The 22,690-nt window shown below is 36.8% G+C and overlaps 1 protein-coding gene across 9 annotated transcripts; it reads right to left on the bottom strand.

The window, feature by feature from the left end:
* Window positions 1–393: 393 nt before the first annotated feature.
* Window positions 394–20,142, bottom strand: BCLAF1 (BCL2 associated transcription factor 1). Of its 9 annotated transcripts, none has more exons than XM_087718404.1 (12): window positions 20,012–20,142; window positions 18,562–18,686; window positions 16,542–17,447; window positions 13,452–14,120; window positions 13,179–13,348; window positions 9,390–9,495; window positions 8,775–8,859; window positions 7,740–7,915; window positions 6,485–6,662; window positions 4,813–4,959; window positions 1,773–1,979; window positions 394–1,661 (listed from the first exon to the last, which is right to left on the bottom strand). In XM_087718404.1, the coding sequence occupies exons 2-12, from the start codon at window positions 18,663–18,665 to the stop codon at window positions 1,656–1,658; spliced, it is 2,754 nt and encodes a 917-aa protein (XP_087574530.1). In that variant the 5' UTR covers window positions 18,666–18,686; window positions 20,012–20,142; the 3' UTR covers window positions 394–1,655. The 9 variants fall into 9 exon arrangements, 7 of the variants coding, with proteins under 7 accessions (XP_087574530.1, XP_087574534.1, XP_087574532.1 ...); XM_087718408.1 differs by having other exon boundaries at window positions 6,485–6,596; XM_087718406.1 differs by having other exon boundaries at window positions 8,775–8,856.
* Between the last annotated feature and the right edge of the window lie 2,548 nt (window positions 20,143–22,690).

The following is a 22,690-nucleotide window of genomic DNA, read 5'->3' as shown; positions in this document are numbered from 1 at the left end:
TTTAATAATAAGGGAAGCCTCAACTTGTAACTGGTACTTAATATCTGATAGAAAGGCTTGTAAAAATTCTGCTTCAAGTGGCTTGAAAACCTGGTGGCTGAAATGGTAGACATTAGTAAGCTAAAAGGGCAAGTCTGATTTAGTGTAAACTAATTTCTGTTTCTTACAGGTCATCCAAATGCATCATAAGTACAGGAATTATTCAATTTTGTATTTCAAGACTTCAAAAAAAGTTTAAAATACATGTGATTGGAAAAAAGATTAAATTGTAATTTTTTTAAATTTCTAGTTCATATGACTCTGGTTTTAATCTAGTTCATTCTTTTACTTCATGATTTCAGGTATAGTAGAGATATAAAGCTTCTGTAATATTCGACTGTAATAACAAGCTCATTTCCTTTTAAATTTTCACATCTTTATTCCACCAAGGACTGAAAACACGACTGAGATATCCCATAGTTTAGGTCATTTTGCTAAAGAAAGCCCACAGAAATATTATTTTACAAATTGGGGAAAACGTTGATGCAATAATAGCTGAATCTTAGCATAAATTTGTGGCCAATATTTTTCAACAGATGCCAATGAAACTTCATCTAATGCTCTTGCATAATAACTCCATTTCACATCCATTATATACAGTTTCAATTTTATAAATGAATTGCATCCTGTGTTTTACATAAGACTATGTCTATTAGGCATATAAACACTGAAACAATACACTAAAAGCATGCTTGTGTTAAAGGTAACTTTCACTACAATTTACCTTTCTGTTGTACGCCTAAACGTTTGGAATGTAGGATAGGTCTTCTCACAAGAATAGAATATGCAGAAGATCAAACTATTTTTAGTGCTGTTACACAAATAGTTGAAGCATTTCCCCATTAGAAGTAAGATTATGTGGACGGAGAAACGTAGCACCTGTTAAGCTACAGCTCTACTTGTCAGATCTAGATCTGTTCAGAAGAGAACGCCCATCGTTTTCTAGAAATGTGAATTATGAGAAAATTAATAAGATCCCCAAAGTACTTTTATAACCTCCTACTTACACTCATTTTACTGGGATACTCTAATTCTCAAACCTATCCAAGAACAAGCCTTGTGAAAATTCATGGCAAACTTTTAATCTTGCAGTGCTGTTTACATGCTGCCACAATTATTTGGTGGCTGAATTAAACAAAATATAAGCCTCCCACTCCAGATTATACAATTTTGCAATTTAAATACAAGCAACACAAACAAAAAGCTCCAGGAAATTATTAGCTCCAAGATTTAGTACATATTTATTTTAAAATGCTGCCTCAATATCTAAATGCGCAGACCTACGGTAAATTTTATTTCAATAACGAAACCTAGCTGTGGAGGGGATAATGAAGTACAACTCTGTTTAAAATCAGATCTTTTGGACAAAACAAAGTTACACTGTGTATAACAGTAAACATTTTAAAAAGTTGATCATGACAAATAGCATCATACCTTTACTACTTGCTTTGTATCTTCAACAATTACTAGTGGGATTACAAAATTAAAACAGAAACAAAACTAAACTACTCTCCAACAGTAAGATTTAAGTAAAATGCTTACATTCATTTGACAAGTCATATTAAAAATGCTGCGCAGATAGCAAAGTTTTTTCAGCTGCAACTGATCTTCAGTTATTATTCCTGTGTAAAAAAATTAAACATATGTACAATTATGGTACAGTATTTTAACCTATTTAAAATAGAACTAACAACACAAAAACAAAAACCTAACTGATACAGCACAATACATACCTTTTCTTCTTTACGTCTCTCCTTGTCTTCCGTTTCCATTGTTTCTTCTTCGTCTTCTACAAGCCCATCACCTTGGTATTTATCATGCGTCCATTTTGGACTGCTACCTGATTTTTTGAAGTTGAATCTTCCTCTGCCACGCTGAAAAGTACCACGTCCTCTTCCTCTTTTAGCCCAGTAATCAACACCATCATCTCTGTCATCATGCTAGAGTAAATGGAATCCGGTTAAAAAAAATGTAGAATCCAAGGAGCACTAAGAACAGTTGTATTTATCAATTTAATTAATTACTGTAGTTGAATTCTTTGATCTTACTATTCTGAAAAATAAAAAGATAACATATATACCAAATTCAATCATTAGTCGAGCTATTCTAAAACATTACATTTGGTTAATCAAGGATTCCAAGTTCAGGAACACATCTCCCCAACATGCCCTGAAGTTAGTGCAGAAATATATATAATACATATGCTCTACCATTGAACTAAAGAATTACTTCTTTAAAAAATGAATCAGTAATTTGGAAAGATACAAAAACATAAAACTTGCCCTGTCTATATTCAAAATTCTAAGCAAAGATATAAACTCTGGGAAACATGGAGAGCAAGGCATATAGCCCCTGGAATTTTCCAGTTGGTGTCATGCTCGTGCAACCCCTCTCTCCAGCCGCGCAGAGCAACATTCACTGGCATTTGGAAGGCGCCAATCTACGGGAGCCAGGCGGCGGCAAACAGGTACTCAGGGGCTTGGCGACATCCCTAGGTCAGTTAATGGCACTGTGCCCGGCTGCAAAGGGAACTTGCCGGGTGGCTGCTCATGAGCGTAGTTGCTTCATGGCTATTGTGTTGCACTGCTGTGACTCATTCGCCCATGAGGCTGTGCCCGGCTCTTTGGGAGCCTGCTCTCTTCAGTTGGGCACAGCACTGCTCACCAACCTAGCAGTATCCCGAAGGCGGCAAGCAACACGATTACCTTTGCCTCCCCACAGGTTCCTGTGGCTTGGCACCTTCAGGATACTGCTAGGTTGGTAAGCGGTGCTCTGCCTGGCCGGATGTGGGGGGTTGTCCAGGGGGCTTATATACGGGGGAGGGGTTTATATTTTTGCCCACCAGAAAAATGGGGCATGGTTGTATTATGAGGACATGTCGTATTTTCGGGAAAACATGGTATATTTTAAGTTTTGTTACATATTCTATGTTATGTTCTGTGCCTTAACTATCTGGTATTTAGTTTATGGAGTGCAAAAAAATAAGATAGGTCCACTGAAAAACAAATTTGTAGAAACAACACTTAATTTTTTTTAAAAACTACAGAAAAAATGAGTAACAAATTATTATTATTCATCTGTTCAATCATGTTTGATTTACAGAGACTGCCTGGACAAGTCCCTGCAGATTTTTTTTTTTGCAAGGTTTCCCCTGACCCCAAGTAATTTGTCTTTGCCTCCTTGCTAGGACTGAGAGAAGAAACTAGCTCAAAATTACCCAGTTGGCTTTGTGCTTAAAGCAGGACTAGAATTCAGTCTTCTGATTTGATGCACTAACAACTACACTAAACTGGCTTTTTAAATTATTATTACAGCCAACCAAATTAGCAGTCATTTTAACGTTACTCAGGATTCTTTATTAGATGAGATGGTAAAGAGGGGGCAAAATCCTATATATCCCTACAATTTAATTCCCTCATACACGAATATAAATAATTGCTGGTGATTTATGTTACCCAAAATATAACATGTACAAAGAGTGAAGTATTGGAAGATACAAAGATACTAGAAGAAATGGAGTCAGTTTGGATAGTGACACAGGCAGCATATTAAATAAATAATAAATAAACAAGATGGCAGAATCTCAAATAATCTTAAAAAGAACAACGGTGTTAAAAACAATTTCCCCAATAGAACCTACTATCCAAATTGATAACAATCAAATACATTCTGCAACCATGTAACATCAGCTGAAAAATATAAACCAGACAGGAAACAGAATAAGTATCATGGAGGAGGACATGGCTGATTGATCCCAGAAGAATCACCTCACTTCTATCCAACCCAAGAAATCTATACCTGGTTAGTAGTAGACCACAAAAGAAATAGAAATAATAGGCATTATTATCTTTTCTAAATATTATAGCAAACTTTTAATTTGTGACCTGGATTTTATTTTCTGAAGGTCTTAAATCTGTCTTTAACAAAATAAATAGAAAGCATCAGATATTTTTTTAATGTTCATCCTCTGTAACAGTGCCTCCAGCAGGTGAAACGTCAAGCTGATCAAAATCCTGTTTTTTCTAAATAAACACAATTAGTTTAATAAACATTAGAGCAACAGAAAATATTGTATCACCCGAGAAGAGTGCTTATGTGCACACCTGCTATTCACTGAGAAGCGTTAGTTACTCATGAAAAGGAAAATACAGGAAGTGAAAATGAAGAAAATTTACACAGCAAAAAAATTAAACATTGGAAAATATCTTTGAAAAGCAGTTAAGCACGCCACATCATTATTATTTTAGTAATTACTTTGATTTCATGACCATAAAACCATTACCCAAAGTTACAGGATAGCATTATGTCAGCCAACTCCAAGCAACTGAGATATTATTATACTATCTGGATTTTCCTCAGCTTTAAGGAAGGCCTAAATCTTCACTTACAAATAACGGAAGGCAATCCATTGAACAAAATCTATAATTGCATGCTGTAGTCTGCACAGGCTAGATCTTTTCTCTCTTCTTGCCAACTGAATAGCTAGAGATGGCAAAAGAACTTCTTTCAATAGACCAGGGGTGTCAAACTGGAAGCCCACAGGCTGGATGCGTCATGGGCAGGCCACGACCACCCCAGCTCCACAAATGGGGCAAGCGTCGCAAAACGTCACGTGACAGCAATGTGACACAGCAATGTGACAAAGCAAATACAATTACTGATGTTCACTGTCAGAGGACTCAATAAAGGTTCTTGAAATTACAGAAAGTTTTAGATATTGCTGCTATAAAATAAGACTTTAGAAAAGATGCATGCATATAATATGACACCCACCAAGAAGTATTTCTTGCTTTTTGGAGTATATTCAGGATCCCATTCTTCCTCTTTTGGCCTCTTTTGAAAAGTAGTGTTTGAATTGCTAGGACCAGTATTTGTTCCAGCAAACACGCCTCTGGCTCTTCCTCTGCCTCTAATTCGAAACTGATTAACCAAAGCATGTATGTATTTAAATAATAAATATATTTAATTCATTTACACATAGCAATAAATTATTATTGCATTAACTAAAATCCTGTTAACACAGCATAAAATGAAGATATTTCAAAATTAAAATAAAGCTATTTACACCTCCTTTAACATAAAGGTTCAGTGCTGCACAATAATGTTTATGGGCAGCATTTATTGAAAAATCCAGATTTTAAAAACTGGTTTCGTGTGCACGATAGTTAATAATCAAATATAGCAACAGCTTCCTCACACAGATATAGAGGCCGCATTTTTTCTGGTTGAATAAGAGAAGTGATTTCCAGTAATTCCTTTTCACTTCACAATTTCCCCAAATTGCTGACTGCAGCTGGAAAACTTTCAGATCTCATCATTCAATTGCAATAGGGAAGACTTTCTCAACATGGCCATCCTCTAAATATATGAGTCACCTCCTAGAATATCAGCATTGTTAAATTCAGAGTGCCAAAACTGGGAAAGGCAATAGAGAAAACATAGAATCTGAAAATAACATTTCCTTCTTCTCTAACTAGGGAAGGCTAAAGGGAAGACCATGTGGGGACATCCGCACTGCAGGATTAAATGCTTTATCAATTCTGAAATGTTTGTCAGCCCCTCCAATTTTCCTACAATACAGACAATACAGACAAAAGGCTTCAGGTTTGCAAAATCAAGGAAATGAAGGTCACGCTTTGGGAGCGTGGAGTCATAAGTCACAATGTATAATATATAATAATGCGAAGTCTGGTCAACAGAAAAAACAAAAAGGGAAAAAGAACCTAAAAGGTCCAGTATGTTTAATTAACATTAACACTTTCTAAGAAATTATATGAGAAAAATAATTAGTTTAGATAACAATATTAGTTCAATTATTTTAACAGCAATTTTGATAGCCATTTGAACAGCTATGTTGATTCTAATCATTAACTAACATGTGTTTCTATTAACTAAAAATATGTATAAAATTTCATGTAGCAGTTTTCAACAACTGTGTCACCTAATTTCAGTAAATTGCATTTGCCACTAGCTGTTCTGTTCTATGTTGATATAAAGTAATACTATTGGCGAACTCCCAATACACAGATTTAATATTTTAAAAAAGAAGGAAATCAACGTGTCAAACCTGAGGAACAAATCAGAGAAAATGCCTATGAATAAAATATTAGAAATAAATGCAAGAAATCAGAAAGAACAGAGAATAGAATTAGATAATTAATGATGCTTTGGTTTTAAACACACAAAATGTTTGTGAATATTTAAAGGAACAATTTATCTAGGTAGCATAATAATATAGGTACAATAAGATACTCTTGCATATTTTTCACTTTATGCCAAACTAATGTATTACTTTCCTATAATTAATATAAATACACCTTGCTGCAAGTTACAGTCCAATGTGGCTATTTCTAATTGCATTCCTATGTGCTTCAAATGTACACTGGGTATTTTAATTCAATGGTTATAAACTACGGTTAAAAATAACTGCAAAGAAGAAACTTACAAATGTGCCTCTAGGTCTTCCAACTCCTGTAAAACCTGGATATTCTTTCTGCTCATGATGGGGTTTAAGTTCTTCATCTCTTTCTTTCTTGCAGTCCTTTTCTTCTCGGGAACTGGATGAGGAAGATGGGGAGGAAGTTGAGGAAGATCGAGAATGGTCTTGTTCTCTTTTTTGCTTACTGAAAAATAAGAAACCATACTATTTGCTGTTGTGCCCTACGTACTGGATGTATTTTGTGTATTATTAGAATTTATCCTCTGTTCTTGTTTTGAAGCTAATGTGGAACATTAATACTCCATCCAGCTTCCATCTATAATTTTAACAACTATGGCTCATTAGCATGTTATTAATAAAAAATAGCTAATTAGCCAGAAAAAGCTACATTTAAATGCATGCTTTAACACAAACTCAGAATGGGAGGGAAAAATGACTAAAGGTAAAGTTTCTAGCTTTTGCCTAGTTCCATCTATTTTAACACCTTACCCTTACAATAAAATATCAGTAAGATTGATATTATATTTTAACATTATTATATTGGCACAAGAACTAATCAGTAACTGACAACTATGTGGACATCAGTTGAGGAGAAGTAAACAGAAAGTACAAGTAAATCAGTGATTTAATAATATTAATATATACTGTATACAAATGAGCAGGACATAAAACATTCATATTCAATATTCTCATAGGAAATACATTTGGCTTTGACTTTACCATAGATTTCTAATATTAATACCAAATTCAAAAGCATGAGTTATTTCCAGTAATATCACTGCAGCAAGTACTGTACATAGAATTATGTTGCTCCTAAACTACTAACCAGTATAATTTCATATTACAAGTTTTGAGAAAAAGAAAATCCTCTTACCAACCCTCCCATTGCCCAAGTTAAATTTAAATTTCAGTAAAATTCTCATAATCTGGGTGTTATGAGTTGAAAAAGTGCGGAATCAAGCATAACGAACCAAAGTTCTTACACAAACTGTTTACAGAAATGCACTGCATTGAAGTCCAACTCCTGATGTAGCCTGGATAATAGGACAGATTAATTTGTCATTTTTTTTCAGTTAGCTTGCTATTCCAAAGTTTTTGTCCTCATCCACCATAAGCCGTGTAAAAGACAAATACATTTTTGCTGTAAAACAAATAATTTTAATTGTTTACATTTAGATGTGCCATTGTAAAGGGAAAACTGAAAGCAATTAAGCTTACAATTACATAATTAGACATTTAACTAGAACATTATGCTTTTTACCTATCATCTTTGAAAGTTTTAAAATCCTTGTAATCCTTTGGAACTTTCTCTTGCTTTCTTGACCCACTGGATTCCCTGGAACCTTTAGAGTCTCCTCGTTCTTTACTTCGTTCTTTTCTACGACGATCGATGTCATGTCGAAGATCAGCAGAATCGCACTTTAATTTTTTATCACCCTAGATCAAAAGCATTTCATTGAAATATTTTACAACTACAAATGTTGGAGTAAATGAATTTCTTGTGTTTATAGCCTTTATGCATACTTTCTTGAAAACTCCACTAAACATTTTGTAAATTTTGCTTATAGCAAAAGTATTTTACATAGAAGTCAATATAAAGTAGAGGGGTTAAAGATGCTGGATTGGAAGTCAAAACACTATGGGTTTTAGTACTGTTTTACGCACAAAATCCATCTGAATGACTTTGGGACAGTCAGTCTTAGGAAGATGGTACTTCCAAGAAAACTGCAGGGACTTGTTCATGTAGTCACCAGAAATGAGACTTGATTCAAAAGACAATTATAACTGGAAACAGATGTTAGATTTCTATCTTGCCATTTTCCTAGAACGTAAAACCTCCAAACAATATTTTTATATAAAGAACATGATTGTTTTGCATAGAATTAAAAGTTCCCTACATTAGACTGTAAATACATTTGATTTAAAAATATATATCTAAAAATGGAACAAAAAACACTTCCAAATGTTTCATGGGAATGAAATGTCAGCATAATTTCTTATTAATGTTATTACTACAATAGCCTTGTTTAATTCAGTTATTCCATAGAATAATGTTAGAAAGCAATGACCTTTATTTTGTAAGAACATTGAATATAATTATCTTTTCATGTTCATGTCTCATAATTCAAGATACACAAAACTGAACTATCCTTAAAAGATGATAAATAGGTCCTTATTATTAGGATAGTAATCTATAAATACAATTCTAAGATAAAAGTTTTAGGATAGATATTTAGATCTGGACTATATAGGATCCTTTTACTGAAAAAAAAAAGTATATCGATTTAGAACCTACTTTCTGAGTTTCTTCTTTAAAGGTTCTTTCTTCTCCTGATAAACGGGTATGCTTCCTCAGGGCACTTGGAGAGATGTCAATCCTTCTAAATGCAAGATTGTCAAAAGTAATTATTATGTCCACATCCAGAATTGCCAAATGGAAAACTGAAAACACAAAAAGGAGTGACTAAAACTCGACCATTAAATATGTTCCTCTAAAAATGCCATGCATGTATATAAACAAATCAACCCATACACAATTCAAGAATCCAACTGCAGTATTGAAAAACCATACAATACATAATATTCTTTGTATGCGAATACATGAACATTTTTTTCAGAGTTTAATCTTTTATGTAAAAAAAATGCACTCAACAATTCTTTAAATCCCAGAGATAATTTATTACTTCCTTCAATTTTAAATGATTTCCATTTAAATGAAATGAAAAACAGAACTGATGAATATACATCGTACTTACCTTATTATAAAATCTCACAATAGATATACCAGTTTTACTCAGGAACTTCTATTCTATTCAAGTTCTATATTCAAGAGATATGGTGCTTTTTATAAATGTAAGCATCATTGGAAAAGTGAGTAACATTTATACTAAACAATAACGCAATGCTTTACCTGTGTATTTCAGGACTCTTTTGCCGGGTGCTATGTTCTTCAGTAGCCTTCTGATAAGCAGTGAATCTCTCACTTAGGGTCATTCCAGCTGATTTGAAATACTGTTCTGTAGAATTTTAGAGAATAAGTACTAATTAACCAAAATATATCAACATAATATATCAAATGAGAATGCAGAAGAGCCAGAGACTTCACAATGTAAGCAACAAACATTTGCCCCATCTGTTTGTAGCAATCATGTATAGAAATTCTTTACACATCTGTACTCTTTATGCCATTAAAACTGAATGTTCTTTTTATTTATTTATTTAAAAAGCAATCAAAGTTTATAGCGCACATCTTGTTTATCCACAGGAGCCAAATACATTATGAGAGAAATATTGCAGTATTAGAGGGAGCACGGTCATACATTACAATTTTAAAATAATGTTGTCATCCTATGCATACTGCTGTGAGAATAAATCCTCTTGAACTCAGCTGGATTTATTCTCCAAAAGACATACATGAAATGAAGTTTCACCCGTCATTTTCTTTTAAAAATCACATTTTTTTTTAAATTAACACCAAGGTAACACTTTTAGATTTTAACATCTGGCATTCTGGCAAACTTGACAGGATTAAGATTCTTATCTTTTAACCAAGACCAATAAATTGATAACACACACACGCGCTACATTCTGAAAGACCAGTTCAACAGATGTGTTTAAATGTAAAATAGTATATGTGTAAATTAAAAAGAACTATGAAATGTTACAAATAAAGTAAACTATCTGCTTAACAGGGCAATGTACATCTGTATCAACTTACCGCCCAACATCCAGCACATCTCTCAAAACCAATCATTAAAACTTGACACGGCCACTACAAGGGTAGTGCCTCAATCATAATTCCATCAAACACAGGAATTTGAGCTAGCAATTCAGTTTTTGTGCCATTTTTGCCAGGAAGATAGAAGTTCAACTTTGCCTGTTTGTGCATCTGTTATCTTTCAACAGTTATTTTACTTTTGTAATATGGATTTTGCCATTTCAAAACATACTCCAGGACCTAGTTGCAATGAAAAAGAAAACATCACTGGGCATTTTCAGCTCTATGTAAGAGAAGAGCTGTTCAGACTAGCTGCATTGCACCAATAATGTAAATTTCCTACTACATTTTTTACCAAAATGTGATCCACAGATTCTTTTTACTGCGTGCAGAAAAATTTAAATAACCTTGGGGAGCAAACTGGGATTGAGACATATTAATAAACTGGCCAAAGACCAGTAGTTAAAACAACAAGGTATGTGTAAATTTGTTATACAGAAGTTTTCTAAAAAGGCAGGATTTTTTTATTGTAAATAAGTAAAAAACAATTGCCTACTGATCCTTTATTAAACAAGTAATAGCTTTAAAGTCAGAACGGTAAAATATTATCATGACATCTTTGAAAAAAAAGTGTGTTTTATTTTCAAAGACTATAACTTTAGGGGAAAAAAAGAATTACGGGACTGTTGGGCTTTTCATCAGTAAATTTGACCATTCTTCATACACATTTTCAGGATTTTTCTTTACCTGATAATGTTAACTACTCCATCAGTATGAGCAATATAAAATAGATGGTATTGTTACCTATGCAGAATTGAATGGCATAATCCAATTTCAAGATGAGTGTTCAAATTATCAAATATAATTAATGAAGGTAAATAAATATAGCATCTATTTAAATTGGATTTCTTGCATTATGTTCAACTATAATGACTTCCCTACAGTACTCCAGCATTACTCAAAGTTTCTGCACTGGAATGCTACAATAAGGGAAATAATGTAACAAGGCAGCATTCAATTTCCATCACACAGTTCCAGGTTCAGATAATAATTTAAATAAAAGATTTTGGGGTGGTAGAATCACAGTAAATGAAGGTAACACTGAGAAAGGTAGGCAAACCGTCCAACCTAACCTATGCATGTTTACTCTCTTGCCTATTCTAAGGGAAATCAAGCAATTTGTATAATTGAAAACCAGTGTACATATGTGTATACAATACATTTTGCTATACTTTTGGTATATAATTATATGCTCCCAATTACTCCTGGAAATAATGTTTCCTTCAACCTCCTAATATGTAACAGTGGAATTAGTGACTCTGTAAGGTCATGTTAATTTACAGGCTGGCATGCTGTACACAAGTTCTCCAGTGCTTTCCACTACCTTCTCTATTTACAATCAAAACTAAAGGCTTCCAGTTTTAGTCTAGCAGTTTGTTCCTATTTTTACATATAACACAAAGTCAGCTTTTTCCACCAATGCCTATCCTCCAGTAAAGTTAAGACTTAACTCTCAAAATAAATGTAGAGTACTAGGCTAGAAAAGTTTATGATATGCAAACACATTGCTTTCTACACAATTCTCTAAGTTTTAACTTGTTATGTTAAATTTTAAGAGAACTCTTGGATTTGATCATCAAACTGCAACATTTTAGCTTCCATAGAAGGAATACATTTAAGAAAAAAATTACAAACGAACTAGTTTCATTTCAGTGCATATTTTCTTGAATTAGGGTGTACATTCCTGGCAATGTAAACAAATAACACTTAAGATATTTCTTTGAATCAAATGACATACACATAAACTGAAATGCAAAGATTAGCTCATTGTACTGTAAAAGAAAAATTAAAATGCCTCTTTACAAAGACCAAGATGCCACTGCTGTACTTGAAATTAGTCAAAATCTTGTATTGATATTTTCCTAATTACCATTCTATCTTTATTATATGTGATGATCCGGTAAGTAGTCTTGTTAGCAATTTTTGGAATTCCAAAGTTGCATCTTATCTTTTAAGTATATGTTCTCCATTAAAGCTTTCATGAAAGCAAATGGATTGTTTTATTTAAATAGTTTCATTCATTTGGCACTACCAAAAGAGCATTATTTGCAAATGAGTGTCACACTACTTGTCCCCTGGATTTGTGTGTTGCTGTTAGTCTTGTATTCTCAAGCCATCCTATTTTGAAGCATAACTAGGTAAAATCCAAACTTTTCCCAGTATCACTGCAAAGTTATTTAATTAACATACAGTACTATGCAATTTGACGGTATCATAACATAAAATGCAAGTGTTAATTTGACACTGTACAACATCTGTTTAGCACTAAGATCAGTTATTTGTTCATTGTTCTATGTTGTAGCTAATACATATTCAATAATACATATTGCAGCAGAAATTTTATATATACAAACATACACATGCCTGCAGCATAACAGCTTATGTTATAGATGCACAATTCTATTGGTAACCTTTATAATTTCTACTGGCTCAAAAAGGCTACGTCACTACTATTTTAAATTTATGTTTAGTTTATGTCTAATTCTTCACACATTCATTTCTTTACTATTGGATCACCACAGAGTAGAATCTTTTATCTCTTATATTATTCTTTTTCCCTCTTATTTCCCATCTACGTGATCTGGTCCTTTGAAATCATCTTTGCTTTCTCTTTCCACCCTATAAAATTCCATTCTTTTTTCTACACTATAAAAATCCCCTTTCTGCATAATCTTCTTCTGCTTACATATTTCCTATAGCTCTTCTTTCTGAATCTATAGAAGAAAAGGATCAAGTAACATTATATTATTCCTATTAAGCTATCTAGTACAAAATTTTCTAGAATGTTATTTAACAGGAAAGCATGTATAAAAAAATCAAGATGAATAAAAAAGAGCTGAATTTAAAAATCCAAAATTAATATCACTATTCTTCTCTTAACGTCATGTGATACTTGTCTCATACGGTAAACTCAAGACGTACCTTTTACATGATGGACTAAGGACACAATGTGCTGAATAAATGACTCCGATGTGCTTTTGCTGGCTTGTGGAAGCTTAATGTGGTCAAAGATGGATCGGAATTCTTGCTCCTTCTTGACTGAATGAACAAGTGTGCTAGCGAGCAGCCTGTCTTTAGTCAAGGAAGCAGGTCTAAGATGAGTAATAAAAACAAAACCAAGAAAAGGAAAATAAGGTTTATGAAAAATGAGCTCTTCTATGGATATGAGAAGCTATTAAAATTAAGGATAATTACCTGTTTGAATCATCAAGTGGCACAGGTGCCATTTTAAGTTTAACTTCAGGTCGATGGGAGTCACTGGCTATCATTTTGATTCTAAGCGGGCTCTCCTCTCTGAAGATAGATTTCTCTCTCATATCCAGATTCTTGTGTAGAGGAGGACTATAATCAAAGAGTTCTTTGAGCTTTTCAGACTTTACCTGTTCAGGTGATTGTATCTCTTTCTTCATCATTCTTTCAGAGACTTTCTCATCTTCCTTGTGCTTATCTTTTACTAAAATAGGTCTTTCAACTATGTAGCTAGTTGTCTCTTTAACTTTATAGCCCTTATCTTCTCTAAATGCTTCACCTTCTCTGTTTGCCTTCATAGAGATTTTAGACTTGTATTTGGAGCCTTCTTCCTCAACATTACGATGAGATGCAGCAAAGTTCTTACCCTGATCTGCCAGAACAGACTTTCTGAACTGTCTATAATCTTCTGTTTCTTCTGTGTCTTCCCCTTCTGAATAATTAAATTTTTGTTTTCCAGGCTCTTTATCCATATAATATTCCAAAGCGTCCTGGTCTTCCCATTCTCTCTCTCCCTCTGTTCTCCCCTTTTCTGATCCTCTATCTTTCTGAGCATCTTTTTCTCTAGTGTTGTTCCTATCAAGCAGGTATACCCTAGATTCTTCATCTGTATACCTGTAAATAGCAAAGATAACATCTATTTTCATTGAAAAATAATGCAAAATCCAAAACCAATGCAATTAAATTTACTTTAATTAATTTAAAAATCAACTTTTCAAAAGTTAATTATTTCAAAATCTAAACATTGTTTTTGCACAAATTCCATTACTTCTAAGCACTTTGCAATTTTGATAAAAGTTAAACTGTATAGACAGAAGCAGCTTTCAATACAAATCAGTATCTAAAACACTATCCTATTCCATAAAAATATGAGAATAGCTTGGTGGAACAGGACTAAGTCCATCTGATCAGCCTTTTATCTCAGATGGTCTACCACAGTGGTCCCCAACCTTTTTATTGCCGCGGACCAGTCAGCCTTTGATAATTTTACCGTGGCCTGCTGAGCGCGCGCAGGGGTGGAGGGCCTTGTTCTGCAGCGATCATGGCCCCCAGCCATTAATGTCTAAACTGCTGCAAGATATACTTAAATATTGATAAAATGTGATATCTATCCATCCATGTCTGTCTCTGTCTATGTCTCTCTCTCTCTCTGTGTATGTATGTGTGTATGCGTGTATGTGTATATATCCTCTATCTATCTATCATCTATCTATCTATTTATCTATTTATCCATCCATCCATCCATCCATCCATCCCTCTCTATCTATCAATCACCTATCCACCATCTATCTATCTATTCTAGCTGGCTGGGCAATTTGGGGAGTTGAAGTCCAAAAGTGTTAAAGTTGCTGAGATTGAGAAATGAGGACGAAACAAAAGGGAAGAGAATGAAACAAGGTCGTAGAGAGAGATTGCAAAATGAAAGGGCAACTTCTCTTTTTATTTCCTTCCAACCCCACCACCCCCACCGTGCCTCTCTGGCAATTGGCTGCCCAGGAGGTGGGGAGGGGAAGATGTTTCACAGACAGCTGCCACCCGCCCATCTCTCTCTCTCTCTCTCTCTCTCTCTCCCCGCCTCCCCATCTGACCTCGGCTGCTCCACGGCGGAGACCCCAGAAGGCAAGCAAAAAAAAAAAAAAGGGCTCAGGAGTGGGGGAAGGAAACAAACCCCATCACGTTCCTATCTGTGATTGCCAGAGAGGCAGTGTGTGTACGTGTGTGTGGGGGGGGGGGGGTTGGCAGCCCGCGGCGCGCCTAGTCCGCTGTGGAACACGCTGCCACCCGCCCAGCGCTCTCTCTCTCTCTCTCTCTCTCCCCCCCTCCAATCTCCCGCTTCTGCTTCGACCGGCCAGCAATTTGTCCCCGCTTGCCCGGGGACTGGCCTCTGATTGGCTGGCGGGGAGAAAGCCTCGCCAGGGAAGGAGGCAAGGACTCTGCAGTGACGTCATGGGGACGGCGCCCCCAGGTAGCGGCGAACCGAACGCGCTCCGTCTCCACGTGCTACCAAGGCAGCCGGCCGGGGTGGGAGTGGGGTTTGGACCGGAGAGGCGGCTCTCGGGTTCGAGTCCCGGGGTTGATCTCAGGCTGCACGTGTGGGTGAAGAGGCAGCAGGGATCATGGCCCCTGGCCGCTGCAGCGATCATGGCCCCCGGCCGCTGCGGTCCGCGGACCGGGGGTTGGGGACCACTGGTCTACCAGATAGATATAGAAGTTCACAAATAGAAGACAGTCCTCCTTCCTGTTGCTGCCATGACCTATTATAGGTGGTGTTTTTTTTAAAATAAAATAAAAGTATAACTTGTTTTCTGACTAATTTAGTAGCTGGGCAGGGGGATAGAATTATGCATAACTATAATGAACTGTTATGTTTCATACGTAAGATAAATATTGTCAACTTCATAAATGAAAAGTATTTTAAATAGATCTTACAAAGCAATCAGTTAAATGTAATAGTCAACTGTAAATTATGCATGGTCTACAGCATACTACTGTAAATCATGATTCTTTTATTAAATTTGAATATGCAAACTTTGGCAATTTAGGAATGGAATATTCGGGCCAACTCCAAAGCATTGTTTCCCCTTCAGAACAAATTGTTTCAGAAGCACTATTAAAATTTCAAGAAGCAACTTCCCGAAGTTGGACAGAATTTGAGATAATATTCCAATGTTTGCTGAAAAAATCAGTTCTCAAATCACTGGAGTTCACACAATCCTCTTAAGGATTCTTCTGTATTGTACTGCTGAACAAAGTATTAATGTATATTAATGTGTAAGTGCTTACTAGAAAAGTTATATTCGCTAGAAGTACAGAAATATTTTCGAAACAATTTTTTTCAAAGTGAAATAGCATTTCACTTTTAAATATTTAATTTCCTATGAATTCATTATATTCCAAAATTCATTATATGAAACATTTACATTTCTGATTTACATTTCTGATTCAGTGAAATATAAACATCAAGTATTGATCAAAATGTTATTTTGAATAAATTTGCAGATACTTTTAAGCACCATTATTTTTTATATTGCTCACCTCTTCAGAAACTTTCCTCCTTTTGCACTTTCCTGCTCCCCAGCCTCTGGATAAAAGGAACGCATGCGTGTCTCTTCCCGTGCAGCATTCTGTGATGCAACTGCTTTTGCAGGGCTTCTCCTTGAAGGAATGTGATGTAATGGGCTATTCTGAGAAGGGCTATAACGACTGGAACCATTGCCAAGGGAACCAGACCCAGATCTTTCAGGGCTATGCTGGATGGAATGTGAATGCTGAGGGGTGTCTTTTGCTGAGTGGGCTGTGCTGAGTAAGTGAGCATCGGAGCATGAAGAACTCTGACTAGGTGGAGAGGCAATAGAAGGGCTATGAGGTGACCGTGGACTGTTATCATAAGCAGAAAGGCCAGGCCAAATATCAGCTGAAGCTGCTGCTGATTTATTAAAATCATCTAAAGCCTCAGAAGGGTCGTGTTCAAATGTATTTTTCTCTTCTTCTTGGGATTTACTTTTTAATGGGCTATTCTGCAAAGCAGCTGCTTCAGTTTTCTTCGGCTGTTTTTCTGATGACCCACGTCTTTTGGAAGAGACTGGAGATTTGCTATATGGAGATGAAGACCGAGATGAAGAGGATCTTGGAGATCTAGAAGATTTGTAGGATCTACGGGATCTGCTCCGAGATCTTTGAGAAGAGACTGAACGTCTTTTTGGACTCCTGGAACGTGAGCGGCCTCGTCTTGGACTTCGAGAATGCCTTCTATTCCAGACAGGCCTATAACCTCCACGGTGATATCTGCCTCCACCTCCCGGGTAATATCCTCTACCTCTTCCTCTATAGCCATAAGGACGTCTCATTCCTCTATTATTTCTGTAATCCCTGCGGTAATCTCTATTATAAACACGATCTCTACTGCGAGACCGTGAGTATGTTCTAGACCGAGACCTAGAACTAAGATAAAAAGCATGTTAGTATCTCCAAATTTCAAAATTTTCAAAAAAAAAACACCCACATTACATTGTCCAAGATCCATAACAAATTATTTAATATTATGAAAAAGAATATAAAATTTATATGGAAAATATTATAGGGCAAGAGATACTTTGGAACAGCAAATCCAAGCATATTAAGAATTGCCACCAGAATATATCATCTGGCCCAGAATTGTAAATAGAAATATTTTATCTTTATTGACAGGGTGTGCTGGAAGCAATAAATTAACAGAAACCTATTACTATTTCCGTAGTATTATCTATAGACATTGTAAAACTATCCTGTTTGTTGAGAGCATACATTTATTAAGACTTGCCTCCTTCCTGGCTGATTTCATCCAAATTTAAAGACTTCCCAGGGCTACTGGCTAGACATCATGATGAGGCAAAGTCAACTTGAAAGAAACCATCTTTCTCAACAAAAGAGAAACTCTGCTGTTTTCCTCCCCTATCTCCTACATTAAGCAGACTATTTTATACTTTGTTTCCTTGGCCTAGATATTTCATATCTACTATTGTTTTAAGCACCTTTCTCTCTCTCTCTTCCCTCTTCCCTATTCACCAGGTGTATTTGCAATTTATTTGATTATTGTTTTCTCTCTGCTGCCTCCGTAATCAACAGCAGCTCTCACTGCTAACTTCACTAACCATAAAGCACTCTACATTTTTTTAGAACTCTGACAAACATTCTGGGTTAAGTAATTTAAAAAAACTGTGGAAAGAATCCAATATCCTCTGTTCCTTGTTCAACAAGGAGCAAATCTTTCCACCTCCGTTTTAAGAAAATGGAACAAATATAGTTTGAGTCATAGACATTTAGTGAAAAGGCAGAACTGGGAAATTAAACTGAAACCACTGGGTAGAAACATATGAAACTAGAAAAAGCAAACTAACAGCAAGCAGAAGCCTGGAGTCAATGGAAAGACTTTAACAAATGGAGGGCAACAAGAATGGACCAAGATTTGAATGCAACCAGAAGTGTGCAATTTTAAACAGTATTTTCACATTTTTCTAAAAAATCAGCATGTAAAAATCAAGCAACTGAGTTAACATATAAAATAAAAAATAAGTACCTGTAACGTTTTTTTCTAGAATGTGATCTGGATCTGGATCTTGAAGAGGAGTGAGATCTAGTCTTTGATCTTGAGGAATGGGATCTAGTATTAGAGCGACCCATATTTTCCACAACAGCTTATACCTGTCCAATAGAAGGTAACATGTGGTCCCAATTTTATTATTAGCAGATATAAGTTATTTCATATTTGAATCTAAATAGATTATAATACATGTCTCCATTTAGCAAAGCCCAATAGCACAATTTTATCTTTACTTAATCTCCTGCAGAACTTAATCCAATTCCCTTGTGTAATATTGGGGGGGAGGCCTAGTACGATAGGTGGAAGCATCTCCTTCAGTTAACTGAAGAAACTGAACCTGTGTAGGTTTGAATCGAATCCAAAGTTTCTTACTAATTAAAGGTTAAAGGAAACCCTAACCCTATCCATACAAATGTTTCCTATAGCTCCACTCGATCTCAAAACAGAATGCCTATGAATAATCGACAGCATCGGATTTTAAGCATAATGGGGGGAGAAAACAGTAGCAAAACCCCAGATAACATTGGCCTTTTCAAAATCTGTATGGCTGCTCTCTTGCTTCCAATTTTCTTACCTTAAAACTAAAACCAATTATTCCAATTATTCGCCAATTATTCCCTACTACACTTTAGAGAAATTCAAGAGATTGATACTTTACACGTTCTGTACTTGAATACAAATAAATGCACATAAAACACGCCGCAGTTTTAACAGCCGTTTGGCACAAGCCTTGAAATGTACAAAAACGAACTCTTTTAAGTTTTGAAACAGCATAACATACCAGAGAATCCTTAAAAAAAAAGTATAGGAGTTCAATAGCCAACCCGGCCGATGGCTTTATGCTTTTAATCTCCTTCACGGCCTCTTCTCCCGATACGTAAGCCGCCTGCAGCCACAGGGCGACCAGGTCAGGGACCGCCACCCCGCAATTAAGAACAACACGGAAAGCCCCGCAATTTGAGAATAACACCCAAAAGAGGCGGCTTCCCCCCACCTTTCGCTCCCAAACAAGAGGGGGGGAGACGACGGAGGGAGGGAAGAGGAGATAAGGCAGCTGACCGGGCCTCGGCAAAGGCGTGGAGAGCAACCGAAGCTCTTCCGCGTCTCCTTTTTTCTCTTCTCCTTCCCTTCCCCCCACATCAGCTCACGCGCAAGAAAATTAGGGGGGGGATTAGCCAAAGGGAAGGGGCAAAAACCGGGAGGAGAAAGGTGCGTCACGCGCTGAGATTCGCGCGCCACAAAACGCGAGGAGCGGGGGGGAGGGGAGGGGAGGGAAGAGAAGGAAACGAGGTCGATACCATCGCGTGGAAGCATAACGGTCGGACCCAACCCCCCCACTCCACAAAATACACAAAACTGGGATCTGTATCCCTCCCTGGCGCGACCTTTAGCCACGCATTTGGATCCCTGCCTAGTCATGGCTCACCCTTTCTGGGCGACACCTCCGGTCCGACTCTCACCACCCAGCAGCCATTTCCAGTCTCGATGAAGGAAAAAGAAATGGGGCGGAGGGGACGGAAAGGAAGAGGGAAATCATAGAGAAGACGGGCTTTCTGCGACGTTAAGAATAAACGGATGCGTCACTTCCGCGGCCGGAAAAAGCATAGAAAAGCCATCCACCTGACTCTTGCCCGTCAGAAAGATGGCGCTTATAACAAGGAAAAATACTTAAAAGTCCTACAGTTGTTAGCTTTTGTCAGAGCTACGTGATATAATTCACCTGAAGACTGCAAAACTCCAATGGACTGCTAGATGGCAGCCGAGGGATGTTTCTGTGCCCTTCTGGGAAAGAAAGTGGCACGGAGAAGCAGAGATAAACTACTCTACTGCGCATGCGGAGAAGTCTTCCTTATCCAGCGTGCATAATTTCAAAGAATGCTTATGTTTTGAGATTTCTTCTCTTATATCTCTGAATGGGCATACAGTATAGCTTTTCATATCGTCTGCAGAATGCAAGGTGTATTTGTGGTGTCGTTCCTAACAGCTACTTGTTCTAGCTGAAGCTGAAACAAAATACAAAGTGTTTTTGGTGTTTGAATACAGTGTGTATAGGCTAAGCTGTTTTTTTTTAAATGCATAAGGCAATGGCAAACAATTCATGCACTGTTTTCAACTGTAGGAAGTTAGAACCCACCCCTCTCCTAGAAGAATGAAATATCCTAGGAAATATTGAAAAGGTAGAATATTATATTTCCATGGAAAAGAAATTGAGAAACATGTTTTCAGGCAGGAAACAGACTCACTCTTAATAGCCCCCACTTCGTTGATGGGCCATTAAAATGCCTGAACCAGTCTATTCTACATAACAAAGATCTCCCTTCAGCTCCAGGGTGATGGGATTAAGGCATGATAGTATTAGCCCTTCACTCAACTCACCACAGGGCACCTGAGAAGAAGCAATACTCAACCAAACATGGACTCAAAAGACAGCCTACCGAGTTGCCCCTGCATGGCCCCATGGGAGTCTGACAACCAGTCAGAATACAAGCTCAGTTCAAAGCCCAGAGAGGGCATAAAACCAGGGACTTTTAGTATCTCTGCCTCTTTTTCTTCTTCACCCAACATCTGGAAGCATGTGATCCCCCTTTTCTGTTCAGGAGCTCAAGCCATGTGATCTTGTTTACCATTAAACCATCTTTCCAAGAAGCCTCCATGTTTCCAGTGTTTTTTTCCCCACTTGGAACTGAACCCGGAAGGACATTTCTCCCTGATGAAAGAAATGTCCTTCTGGGTTCGGCTCCAAGTGAGGAAAAAGACACTGGAGACATGGAGGCTGCTTGGAAAGATGGTTTATTGTTGGACAGGGCCACATGGCTTGAGCCTGAACAGAAAAGGTGGTCACATGCTTCAATGTTGGTGGAGAAGAAGAGAAGGACTGAAGGAGGGACTTGCTAGGCTTTTTATAACCTGTTCAGTCCCACCTCTCTGTTTCCTGTTCCTGTGTAAGAAATGTATTCTGTTTGATTGTCAGACTCCCATGGGGCCATGCAGGGGCTACTCTCTAGGCTGTGTTTTGAATCCAGGTATGGATGAGTTCTCAGATGCCATGTGGTCAGTTGAGTAAAGGGCCAATATTATCATGCTTTCCTGTAGCTGCTGGTAAAGTCTTTATTATGTAAAGTGGACTAGCTTGGCCGTCTTAATAGCCCATTAAGAGTGGGGATGGGCAGGAAGCTACAGGCAACTATTCTGTCTTTTAAAACATGTTTCTTTCTTTTCACATCCAGAGAAATATTCTGCCTTTTCAATATTTCCTAGGATATTTCATTTTTCTGGGAGAGGGCTGGATGATAACTTCCCACATCCCACGCAACAAAGCTATATTATTCTACCTACCAAGACTCAGACTTGACTTAAATGAGCTATATGACAAATTAATAGAGAACATATCCTATAAATGGATATTCAACATGATCATTACCTTTGTACATAGAAACATTTTTTTCATAAGTACTAGTGGAGGTTTGGGGGGGTGGGGAGAGAGACCTTTAATTCAATGTTGATTCCTAGCAACTACCTGGACAAGTCACAATTTTCTTGGCAATGTTTTTGGAAGTGGTTTTCCATTGCTTCTTTCCCAGGTTGAGACAGAGAACGAATGGCCCACAGTCACAGCTGGCTTTGTGCCTAAGGTGAGACTAGAACTCACAGTCTTCCAGTTTCTACCCTGTTGCCTTAACCACTGGCTCTTAAAATATTAGTTAATAGAGAGGACATTAGTATGATTCCCGCTTGTGTCCCTGAATTAATTTGCTTTTCTGTTGGTGGAAAGAGGTAGGAGGGCTAGATGAACATGTGGCCAAATTCAGATTAAAAATAATCTTTTAACAGAGCAATCCTATATGACTGAATTTGCACAATAGACATTCAGAACATTGATGATAATGACTCAACCCAATTTTCTAGGTTTACTTGACAGGTTGAATCATAAATTAGTAAAAGGGCTGACTTTGCATGATATGTTTGGTCAAAAAAGGATGTTCAGTGTGTTATATGAATACAGCCAATATGTTGTAGTTGTAGTAGTAGTTGTAGTTGAGTTTATTTATGGCCGCCCTTTTCCCTGAGGGGACTCAGGGCGGCTAACAACTTGTATGGGAGGGGG

This window comes from Thamnophis sirtalis, unplaced genomic scaffold, assembly GCF_051295495.1.
Source record: "Thamnophis sirtalis isolate CommonGarterSnake01/CBP01778 unplaced genomic scaffold, rThaSir2_p1.2 scaffold_6, whole genome shotgun sequence".
NCBI lineage: Eukaryota > Metazoa > Chordata > Lepidosauria > Squamata > Natricidae > Thamnophis > Thamnophis sirtalis.
This window is presented reverse-complemented; position numbering and strand designations above follow the sequence as displayed.